This window comes from Ursus americanus, chromosome 32 (genome assembly GCF_024610735.1).
Source record: "Ursus americanus isolate L20-20 chromosome 32, mUrsAme1.1.p, whole genome shotgun sequence".
Taxonomy (NCBI): domain Eukaryota; kingdom Metazoa; phylum Chordata; class Mammalia; order Carnivora; family Ursidae; genus Ursus; species Ursus americanus.
In genome coordinates, this window is record NC_142158.1 from 18792246 (window position 1) to 18804577 (window position 12332).

At 47.1% G+C, this 12332-nt stretch overlaps 1 protein-coding gene across 1 annotated transcript in view; it reads left to right on the plus strand.

Moving 5' to 3' along the window:
- Nucleotides 1-10784: 10784 nt before the first annotated feature.
- Nucleotides 10785-12332, plus strand: part of JARID2 (jumonji and AT-rich interaction domain containing 2) — a 252396-nt gene continuing 250848 nt past the window's right edge. The window contains exon 1 of the mRNA XM_045811686.2: nucleotides 10785-11397. Within this exon, the coding sequence (XP_045667642.2) occupies nucleotides 11353-11397 (45 nt within the window). The 5' untranslated portion in view covers nucleotides 10785-11352. The remainder of the gene's footprint in view (nucleotides 11398-12332) is intronic.

The window sequence follows — 12332 nt, forward strand, 5'->3', positions numbered from 1 at the left end:
TTATGTCAACTATTATAAACTTTTAAATTGTGCTTAAATAATATTCTATCACAGTATAAACCCATTTACTAAACCAGCAAAATCAAATAGTTTGGCTGTTTTTTTTTTATTAGTTTTTTTTTTAAAGATTTTATTTATTTATTTGACAGAGATAGAGACAGCCAGCGAGAGAGGGAACACAAGCAGGGGAAGTGGGAGAGGAAGAAGCAGGCTCATAGCAGAGGAGCCTGACGTGGGGCTCGATCCCATAACGCCAGGATCACGCCCTGAGCCGAAGGCAGACACCCAACCGCTGTGCCACCCAGGCGCCCCGACTGTTTCTTTATTTAAAAATTGGGATAGGACAAGACAATTTTTAGGCAAAGAAAGTGATTCTATCTTTTTGAAACTCTTCCTTCCTATTCTTCAGCAGGAAAAATCCCTCAATTAGCCAATGGATGGTGCTAGTTCTTGGGAAGAACAAGGTAGTTTTCTTAAGTCCTTATGCCAGCTGTAAATATTGGACCTGTCCTTGGGCCACAACACTGAGAAGTAAGAAGCTTCATCTCTTACCCTTCTCCACTGCACTCCCCATACCCAAGTCCCCAAGAAAGACCATGGCTAAGAGACCAGGGGCTGGGAGTATCACCTACGGAGGATCCTGATCTCAACTACCATCTTGCAAATTTATGTCTCGGCATAAGTGGATGGGAGAATAGATCCACAAACTTATCCCCGTGACTAGACAAACAACTCAATGTCGGGCCCTGATGGTGGCCGGTCAGTTTTCTTTCCATATATCAAAGGTGTAATTTGCAAGGCAACCATATTAGTTGGCTCCAGCTGCCATAACACAGTACCAAAGACTGGGTGGCTTAAACAACAGAAATTTATTTCCCCCATGATCCTGGAAGCTCGAAGTCCAAGGCCAAGGTGTCAATGGAGTTGGTTTCTTCTGAAGCCTCTCTTGTTGGCTTATAAGATGGCCGCCTTCTCTCCTTCCCCTCACGGTCTTCCCTCTTTGTGTGTGTCTGTCCAAATTTCCTGTTTTGTAAGGACCCCAGTCATATTGGATTAGGGCTCAGCCCAATGACCTCATTTTAACTTAATGACCTCTTTAAAGGCCCTCCTTCCAAATACGAACACATTCTGAGGTACTGAGGGGTAGGGCTTCAACAGTTTAATTTTTAGGGGAAGGGGGGACACCGTTCAGTCCATAACAGCAGCCGACAAATACCATTTGTCAGATGAATGTATCTATACTGGTCCTGAGTTTTAGACTCACCATATGAAAATGTCTGGGCTTGTTACACTACTGAAGTATTTCAGTAATTTCTCATTGCGCCCTCCCTTCTTTGGACATTTTGTGAGACAAGTGCTGGCTGGAAAGCAAAATGGAGATCTTTTAAATGCCACTTGTCAAACAGTTTCACTTCCTCTGTAATTGCAAAGGCTTGGTGGGAGCTGACCTATTTGAAAGAACACTCCAGATGCAGAGAATTATTTGTGAACAAAATGATAATTGGCACAGTGCCAAATTCCATTCATTTATTTAAGAAGCAGTCTCTCCACGATGTGATAGATACTTTGCTAGGTAAGTGCTAGGTACTTGGTAAGTGTAAGGACTGATTCTGATCATCTGCGTCTGACACCTGGGAAAGCCTGGCACAGCTGCAGGCATATTGACGTGGCTGAGAAATCTCCAGGGATCGACTCTGTAGCAACTTCAGAACGTCTAGCCTCCTTCCTCCTGGTTTCTCCTGCCTTCTATATTGAGAGAATCCCAGGGGACCCAGTTTGGGTCCTAGGTTGCTTGGGAGTTATGGATTCCCCTACCAAATGGGACTCCTCTTCAAAAATATTGATCCACGCAGTGTCCAACGCGTAAGCTGTGACTAATGTTTATCCCCTCCCTTCCCACTCCCTCCCTCCCTCCCTCCCTCTCTCTCTCCTTCCCTGCCTTCCTCCTTCCCTTTCTCTAGGTTTCTGATAAGGATGTCTGTTTATATACTATGAGTCTGTGAACACCGCATAAACCATGTCCGTAGTTTATGCACTAAGAATTTACTGCCGTACTAAAAATTTACAACAACATTAACCATGTTGTATAAAATTGGTATGATCACAGATTACCAAGATTAGTATTGTTTGGTATATAATCATAGAATGTTAGATTTGGAAGGGTCTTCAGGGCACATCTAGGTCAGTTCCTTTTTTCACAAATGAAGTGAGGCGTAGCCAAGTGACTGATCCAAGGTCACCAAAAGCTGAAACAAACCCTCAAGCCTTCAGATGCCCAGCATAATCTTGCCATTAAGCCACCCTGTGTTAAACAATCAGCCTGGGTTTATAGTTTTTCTCTTGGTATCTGTATTTATCTAGAATCATAAATGCCCCAAATTCTTTAGATATGAGACACTGTTTGGAAGCCCTTCCTCCCTTGTCTTATGCACATGCACACACGGATACATAAAAACTCTGTCATTTTGTAATAACAAAGGCCAGATTCTGGCAATCCGGGTTCCTTTGCCTTGTCCCAAGTTCTCTGGATTTCCCTTACAGTCAGTCCTTCTCCCCTTTTCCCACCCTGGCTGCTTTTCCTGTGTGAGGACTGTTGGGTTTAAGGCAAAGATGCTCTACACTGATCACTCCCGAGGCCTGGAAGGGTACGCAGAAGGGAGGGGAGCATTGTAAGCACTTACCGGGTACTCTTTGGATGAATGAATGAACCAATGAATGAAGGAACAAATGAAAGTTAGAAGGGGAGGAAAAAAAGGTGAGGGGGCTGACCTGCTGGCTCCTTGGCACCTATGAGTCTCAGGGCTGAGGGATGGGTAAGACAGAGTTTGGAGTTAAGGAATGGGGGGCCTCGTTTGCAACCTGCTCCCAGGCTCAAGACCAGAGCGAGACTCCTAGCCGGCCCTCAGTTGAGTAGAGCCCAGAGGCCTCCTCGCTTCCACCTGCAAATGTCTTCCCCCTTCTTCTCCACATTCCTCGCACAAGGGACAAAATTCTTAGTGCTTTGCACAAAATGCACGCTGGGAGGACAGGGTCTGTGTTTAATTTTGCATCCTTAATAAATGTTCAACAAATGTTTTTTTTCAATGAATGCTTGACAATTGAGAGGAAGACAAACATCTGGAAATTAATAATCCACTAAGTTTCAGTCACAGTGTAACTGCTGATGTCTGAATTTTTTCATGTTTTACTGTGTGCGTGTGTGTGCGTGCGTGCGTGCGTGTGCGTGTGTGCGTGCGTGTGTGTAGGATCCGAAAGGGAGAGCGTGCCGGGTTTCTGTAAAGATGTAGGTGACTCTGGGGTTCTAGACACATGAAGGTTTGGGAAAAAACAAGATGAACTTGGCAGACGTTGCAGTTTCGCAGGGCTGGGCTGTGTTTCCGTGCAGTAGCACACGGACGCGTGGAAGCTGTGCGCGGAAGCGGCCGATAGGGAGATCGCCCAGCGCCTTGGGGTGCGCCTCGTGGCTGTGCGGAACGTCAGCTGCGGCACGTCAGCTGCGGCAGTGGGCTTGCGCGTAGCCGCAGGCAGCGGGACGGAGGGATACTTAGGCTGCTGGCCGGTGGGAGGGTGCTGTTCTCCTGGCTGCCCACCGGGGTGCTCGGACCCATCCCAGCACGAAGGACTTCCGTGGTGGGTGTGATCGCCGTCGCTTTTGTGCTGCCCAGAATGTTTTTCTTCCCCTCCTTCTGCTAACCATCTCTGCCCTAGCCCCACACTCATGGTGGGAAAGGAGAGTTTTCTTTGGGGCTGTCTTCACTGGCCCCACGGAAAAGCCAGAGAGGCCGACCAGAGGAGGACGCGCGAAGATGAATAGAGAGAGAAAGAGAGGGAGGAGGGAGGGTAGGAAGATGGACGTTTTTTGTGGCCCTGAAACTCTGACCCTGGAGTTCCCAGCTAGGTGGACCCAACCCCGTCCCCATCTTTCCGTTTTCATGTGGGCTTCTTTCACTCACAAGAGAAAGTGTCCTGATGAATACGGCTCCTCCCCCTCTATCCCTGCCAACGTCAGGGAGCTGGGTAACCTCCGTGACTCAGTTTCCTCCTAATGATTTCCTGTGGGTTAGTTGATCGCTCCTCAGTTCCTTCCCCCCCCCCCCAAACACAAGAGTACTGTATTATTATAAACAGTAACTTCTATTCTTAGGAACTGCAGGTTTCCCGTCTTGGCTCCTTTACCAGAGTTTCTGAATCAGGGCCAGCTCTCTTTCAATAACACGAGACACAATCTAAGCAGAAAAGTAATGACAGTCCAAAAATTTCAAATTATCCAAAGAACCAGGGACTTTCAGTGACTTGTATAAACGAGGTCCACTGGCAACCAGGAGATTTTAAAAAGATCATTTTATTGTATTGGGTTTACACGGTGGCATTTTAGTGAGGCTTGACAAATCAGACCATAAATTCAGGGACAGGAAGCAGTGAATAACAAAAAGAACTAATGTCTCCTTGACATCACTCACTCTTGGGAAGGCTGTTTACTTCTGAGTTTACCTCCTAGTGTGTTTTAAAATACTCTTGCAAATCTCAGTCAGCTTGAAATAGCTGTTCTACCTTCTTTCAATAGAAGCCCCCAACTTCTCAGCACACTGGCTCATAGTTATTTATAAACCTGATGTCAGTCAAAGAGTATTTTTTACATCCCTTCTCCTTACTCCCTTCCCCCCACCTATGAAGACAGACCTATATGGAATTAGAAACTTCACATAAAGTATTCAGTCATTTAGGTAAGAATTGTTGTCAGTCAGCAATCATTTATGAAACATAAATTCATCATGTTGGGTGAAGCATGTCTCCAACACTGTTCCATGGATACAAGCTACTTCTTTTTTTTTGGAAGATTAATTTAATTTAATTTATTTATTTGAGAGAGTGTGCGCGCAAGCGTGAGATGGGCGTGCGAAGGGAGAGGGAGTCTTAAGCAGACTCTGCCCTGAGTGTGGAGCCCCATGTGGGGCTCTGTCCCACTGCCTTGAGATCATGACCCCAACCGAAATCAAGAGTTGGACGCTTAACCAACTGAGCCCCCCTACGCTACGCGCCCCCACAAGCTCTTTCTTTGAAAAAAAGGCCTCTGTGCCTTTTTGAAGTTGAAAAAAGTCCTACGGTAATCAAGTTATTGTTGTGGAGTTAGCAATTTCCACATCTATTTTGTCAAAGCATCCCTTTCTTTCCAGCTAAATTTAGTAACATTTCATGGAATGATGTGTCTTGGATCACATCTTGGAAAACCAGGGAGGTAGCCTACACAAGGGATGTGAAGCCAGGAGCACTGGATTTGATTCCTGGCTCTGTCACCCTACACTGTGTATGACCTTGGGCAGATCACCACCTCTTTATATTTACTTTCCCGTTGGAAGAGTGAGGACGATAATACCGATCTTGATCCTGGTTGTTTTATGGATTAAATGATATTATTACGACCATGCTTTAAAGACTATAAAAAGGTATCATTAGAGATCACAGAGAAATATAAGATTATATTTAAAAATTAATAATGTGCAGGTATAAAGAAAGTTGCCCCAGCAGTTCTTACTCAACAATTGTCTACTTAAGTCTACTTAGGGGCCAGCGCTGAGAGGGGAGCCAGGAAGCACAGTACAAAGGTCAAAGTAAGATTAGAGCATGTTGGATCCAGAAATGTCTTTGGTGATAATTGAATTTAACCCTCTAATTTTATAGATGATGAAGCTGAGGTCCAGAGGGGTCAAATGAATGGCCTAAGGTCACTCAAAAAGTTAATATTAGAAACATCTGATTCTCATCCAGAGATTGGACTCCTTGCCGAGGGCTGTCTCAGTATGAGACAAATCACGGCCCATGAAGTTTTCAATCTAATTAGGAGAGACAAGATATACAAATGACATCATCAGAAAACAAGACAACGTGGAACAAAATTTTAAAGCTCAAAGAATGTGGCTGATTGTAACCATGTGAGGTGATGTGTATGTTAATTAGCTTGACTGTGGTAGTCATTTCAAAATGAATATGCATATCAAAATATCATATTGTACACCTTAAATATATACAACTTTTATTTACAAAGAAATGTGGCCGGGGTGCCAGGGTGGTTCAATCAGTTAAGGGTCTGACTTTTGATTTCGGCCCGGGGTTGTGAATTCGGGGTCGTGGGATGTAGCCTCGCGGGCAGCTCTGCACTCAGCAGGAAGTCTGCTGGAGATTCCCTCTCCCTCCGTGCCTCCTCTCAAATAAATAAATAAATGTTTTTTAAAAAGTTGTGGCTGAAGTAATAGGGACAAGGAGAATGCAGGAATGAGTAAGCCAAACAGCCAGGCTGAACTGGAGATAGGACCGTAGCTGGGGGAGAATGTACACGACCGTGTTCGATGTGGCTACCGCAAGAGGGAAAATAGTAGTCCCGAATGGAATTGGAGATGATAGTAAGACCAAATGGCTGGCCATAGTCTAAATAAGTGGACGTTACAGTTTTGGTGAAATATTCAACAGGAAACATTTATTGGACACTTGCAAATTCGATGAAGTCTCTGGAGCTTTGGGTTGGATATGAGAAGTAGGCAACATGGTCTCTGACTATGGAAAGCTTATTTTTTATTTGGAGAGTAGAGGTGGAAACATAAGACAAAACTGGAGAATGTGAGCAAGTAAGTATACAACATAGAGGGGTGAAATACATACCGTTAAGATAGGATTCTGGAGAAGATGAGTCTTGTTGTTTCTTGGGAGAACCATGCGTGTTTTTGGTTTTTGGAAGCATGTGGGATAACCTGTGCCATCCCCTGCATTAAGAGGGAAATTTCAATATGCATATAATATAGGACTATGGATTATTGCTCTGTAATTGGTCTTTATTAACTTACAATCCTTTCCCTGTCAGTTTTTTAAATTTTTTTATAGATTTTATTTGTTTATTTGACAGAAAGAGAGAGAAAGCACAAGCAAAGGGAGAGGGAGAAGCAGGCTCGAACCCTGGGATCATGACCTGAGCGGAAGGCAGATGCTTAACCGACTGAGCCACCCAGGCACCCCTCCCTGCCATTTTTTATTGTAAACTGGATCGTGGACTAGAATGCCTATGTAAATCTGGTCTCCTGCCCAGATTTGAACCCAGAACAGTGAGTGCCTGCTCTTATTTGTGTCTCATGATTTGCTGTCTCTTCCTCTTTCACCTCCTTCGCGTTCCCATTCTTCCTGGAGTAGTAGTTAATTGATCTAAGTATACAAGAGCATAGAAGGTCAGATTAAGGAAGCATTTTAGACTCTACCCTGTTAGTCACCATTCCCTCCAGCTAACAGTTCCCAAAGTCCGTTGGACTTTTGACATTTGTAAGTATTTCTCAACCTGTTTTCTGCTCTCCACGGTATTTCCTCTGTCACTGGGGTCAGATCATAACCATTTCTCACCTCATTTATGCAGTACCATTGCAACTGCTCTCGAGGTCTGCCTGCCTCCAGTCTCTTTTCTCCAGTCCTTAATTTCATCTCTCCTACAGGCAGAACTACTTTCCAAAAACGCAAATCTGCTTTATACCTCTAGTGAAAGTCCTTCTAAGATGCCTTTTAGTGTCCAGGCAAAGTCCAAACTCCTCCGCCTGGCGTACAAAGCCTTTCTGGGCCTGGCTCCTGCTCACCTCTGAGTATTTCGGCTCTAGTGACTCTCAAACAAAAATTGGGTCCTATCCATAAATTTGGTATGTTTTTGGAGTTCTCGTCATTTTTCTTTTTTTCCATGCTGGAGAGTTGCTTGGCTTCCTTCACACGGCTGAACCCCTCAAACCTCATCCCTCAAAACTCCCTAGTTCCTGGTCACCTCTGTTATGGGTTCCCTTTAGCACATTTTCCCCTGTAGCTAATTAGCACTTTTTAGAGGTATTACAATCCACTGTTAAGTCTGCCTTTTGTACTCAGCTGTGTGTTTCTTCACAAAGCACTTTAAGGCTTCTGTCTGTGTCTTCAGGGATGAGAACAGTGCTGGCAGTCTTCTAGAAGCAATGCACCTGGTGAGGATTTCCCTCCATCCTGCCCCCTCTCTACTGCCCTGACTTGAAGGCATCAAGAGGAGTGGTGGTGAGGAGTTAAAATCATCAGGAGAAAGAGTGAATTAGATTTAAAGAAAACACAAAAGAGGAGGAAAAAGAAAGGAAAGGTAATATCTGAATTTGCCAAGGTAGCGGGGGAAGGATGTCCATCAGGAGACAGTGCCTTCCACAACAGGAAAGGCTTCAAATCGCCAAAAAGGCCGATCTATTTTCCTTTTCAGGCAGAACAACACGAATGGTATCCAAATCTTTTGGAAATGAGCAAATTCCTTCCTTTCCCCTGCCCTCAAGCCTCAACTAGGAGAAGGGTTTTTAGTCTGTGTGTGTGGTGACCTGAAAGTTGGTAGCCCAGCAGGGGAGTTCCCAGGTCTGGGACAGAGAAGCCCAGCCTCAGGGCTAGCTCAGGGAACCAAGAAGAAGCCCACCTTTGTTCTTTAATATTTTGCCTGGGGAATGACAGATCTGACATTAAACCTCCAGAAAACTGGTTAAAACCATAACACTGTGGAGGAGTGCAGACCTCCAGTATACAGGTCGTAATGATCAGAAAATCTTTTGAAAACACCTCGTTGTAACCTAACCATAAAGTCACTTGGGTGGCCAATCCTGAAAAGTGGTCTGTTCTGCTCAGTCCTCCCCCGCAAATGGCACCAGCAAACAAAGTTTTGCAATATTAAGGCACAGAAGGCCATTTATTTTTCTGATTGTGAAATGAATGCAAGACAAAACTGTTCCTTTTGAGAAGGCATTCAGATTTTTTAAAAAGGAAGAGTAATAATTAAAAAGCCTTTGAAAAAGGCATTTTCTTTCATTTACCGAAAGCTTCCTATAACGTGGCTGGTTCTTAGCTAGGTTAATCGTATTACCTAATCCTCCCCATAGGGTCTGGTAATTCCTCATCTGCGATGAGGCCAAAGACGAACTCAGAGAAGCCACCGGTGGCCTTTTAGCAAGGGCTAAGGTGTGATTTGAATCCAGGTCTCTTCCCACCAGTTTCAGAGACCTTTCTAGACCACGGTTACCTCCTGAAACACTGCTGCAAATAAAAATCTAAGGATTGTGTTCCGCGAGTAGTTCTCCTTTCAAGGTAAGGAGAATCCACGCGATGGAAAGGAGAACAAGACATAAAGCAATGAGCACGAGGCAGTGTGAGTGACCCCACTTTTCATTTACCCAGAGGGGAGCCTGAGAGGAGATAATTTAAAACACTACTTCTCGGCAGCCACAGTTAAAACAAGGAAATTTACGATGCAGCATGGCTGCGTAGGACTTGACGAAGTTGTTAAGAAGGCGAAGGCCCGAGGAGACAGAGCGGGGCCTTGCTCCTTCCTTCCCATCAGCGATTAAATAACCACAACAGGGGGCAGAGGCAGGTAGAAGGCGGCTCCCGCGTGGCCAGCGCGGGGCATATTCCCCGGCACTTGGCGTTCCAGATGCTTCCCTGCAGTTCGCATGGCCGTTCGGCTCAGTCTCCGTATTCCACTCGTTTTGAAGTTCCGCGTGTGAGCCTCGCTCGCCCGCAGGCACCCCCGGCGCCAGGCACGCCTGAGGGCAGAGCTCGGGCTGGACGTCCCCGGGCGGGTTATCTCGCGCAGGAGGCGGCCGCCTGGGGTGCCCTTCCCGGCCACCCCCGTCGCCCTGCTCGGCCGGCGGGCCGCGTGCCGCGCCAGGAGGTGGCCTTCCAGCGCGTGCGGCTGCGGGGCGCCGGCCGAGGTGACCTCAGCCTACCCCGGGCCCGGCCGCAGCACGCCGTGTGCGAATACGCGAGGCGGTGTCCTGAGCTGACACCGGCTGCGCGGCACAGGCAGCAGGCGCCGCCGATCAACTAGTTCGCACCGAGGATTCCTCTTGGTGCGTGGCCCAGTTTTCCTTAGGACGGGCTCCAACCCCTCTCCGACACCGCCCCCCGCGCCGCCACGCTCCGAGGCCTTCCCCCAGGAAGCCTCGCGTCCCTCCCCCGCCGCTCGGCTCGGGCCGGCGCGCGCGCGATTCCTCGATTCCACAGGCGGTTCGCGCCGCGGGTGGGGGCGGGGCGCCGCCGGGGGAGGGGGGCCGGGGCCCGGGGGCGGGCCGGCGTGGGGAGTTCCTCGCTCGCGGCCCACACGCTCCGCGGGCCAATCCCGAGCCAGCCTCTAGCAGTGTCACACGCGGGACACATCCAAGCGTTTGTTGGCAGGGCCCGTGAGGGGGAGGGGGCGAGGAGGAGGGAGGGGAGTTGAGTGACAGGCTTGCGGGGCAGGCTGGGAATTGTAGTTCCCAGCTTCCGTGGCCATAGCCATTTTGTAGTCGGGGGACTACAACTTCCAGAAGATCAAGGGGACCATTCTAAGGTGCCCCGGGAATAGGCGGCTCTCCCCGGGGCCGGGCGTCCTGGGGCACTGGTATCCAGCAGCCCGGCTGCAGGTAGACGCAAGGGCAGCGGCAGGGGCTGGCGTGTGGCGGCTGTGGGGTGAGCGCAAGCTGGGGAAAGGGGGTGAGGTGGAGCGACCGAGCGTGCCATGCATTGGGCTAGGGAGCCTCTCTCAATTCCACTCCTAGGCTTGGCGTGGGAGCGATGCCTGAGGGGTTGCCCGGGAAGGGTTCGTCGAAGCTTCTCGGGTGTCTAGTCGACGGGGCTTGCGGGGGTCCTCCGGACCGGGCCGGGGTCGGTCGGCGCCAGAGTAGGCGGGTGCCTGGTGGCTCAGCTGTGGGAGTTTTCGGCTAGCGTCCTTCGGGGAATTATCCGAGGAGCCCTAACTTGTATAAAAGCAGAGTCCATTTAAAGTTGGGCTGGATAGCCTCTCTCTCATTGGTTAGGGGGCTTGGAAAAAAGAGACTCGGCGAGCCCTCGCTGTGGTGCTGCCGCCGCCGCCGCCGCCGCCGCTGGAGTTGACTCTTCTGCTCGCACTGCTGCTGCAGCACAAACGTGACTTCCAACATTTTTTATTTATCTTTCCCTTTTCTTTTCCAAGATGTAACTACAGATCAGACACTAAGGACCTTCACGTTTCGCTGATGTAGTTTTTGGAGGAAAAAGGGGGGGAGTGAAGGGCGTCGGTTTTTTTTGTGTGTGTGTGTGTGTGTTTCGGGGGAAATTTTCCATTATGAGTGTTTTACTAAAGTGAATTTTTTTTTGTTTGCTTCGTTCGTCTTTGGCTCTTTTTTTTTTTTTCCTTCCCAATTTCGGATTTATTTCAAGGCGAATCGGGCTTTGGGGGAAGAGGAAGAAAAGTCGGATTACAAGATCAACCACCACCAACAACAATAAAAACCACCAGGATATTTTTTTGCAAATTTCTGACGGCTTTAAATTCATGAAGCAATTGTCCCCTTTTGCAATCAGCATTTGGATCTCAGAATGAGCAAGGAAAGACCCAAGAGGAATATCATTCAGAAGAAATACGTAAGTGCTCTTAACAACACATCCTTTGACTTGCAGTTTTAAGCAATGGCTGTGAATGTCAAGTTTATAGATAATTCTGCAGCTGAAGGGTTTTAAACACAGCGTCCGATAAGGCTGTTTCTTTCTTTTCTGAAAGAGGGCTTTTCAGGCAAAGTCGTGTCTGCCTAGTTTGGATGAAAAAACAGATTGGTGTAGCGATACCTCAAGTGAATAAATTGACCTCGAATGACACAACCATAATCTAGTTTTAGATGAAAGGCTAGGGATTTTGGTGGAGCTTGGGGGGGTGGGGGCTGCGGTAATGTAACTAAACTGCATTCTCGGGCGGATTTGGCCCCATATTGCACTTTGCATGCAAATGAGCTTGTGTTATTATTATTATTAATGTTATTTGGAAAATCGTGTAACGCGTGTGTGTTGGAAGCCCTTTAAGTTGCAATCGAGGGTCCGATTATGGCGATCTTGTTCCTTGCACTGGCACATCAAATTTAATATATGTGGTCGTTTTGGCTTATTTGGTTCGCAACCTAAACCAGTTGGGAATCATGTTACAGCGAATGCATTTGTTAGGATTGACTTTAATAATGGGACTGGTTTTGTTTAAAAATTCATGGTTTCCAGTTTTAGGGGAAAAAGACATACAATATAGCTAATGTTTTTAAGTAGGTACGTGAATGCATGTGTAAGTGACTACAAATAAATTCTCTCTGTTAACTGGGCTTCTGAAATTGGGTGATTATTCAGAGATTTAAATGGTTTGGAATAGTTAAATTTGTTTTGTGCATAGTACAGCTACGTTTTGATTGGCATGGGGAGTGTTTTTGTTTTGTGTATGGCTTTTTTTTTTTTAAGTTTGGGGGGAGGGAGGGTAGAGGGGGACGGAGGATTAACCAAATATGCACTCGAGTGATCGGTGATTAGCTGCATGCTTTAAA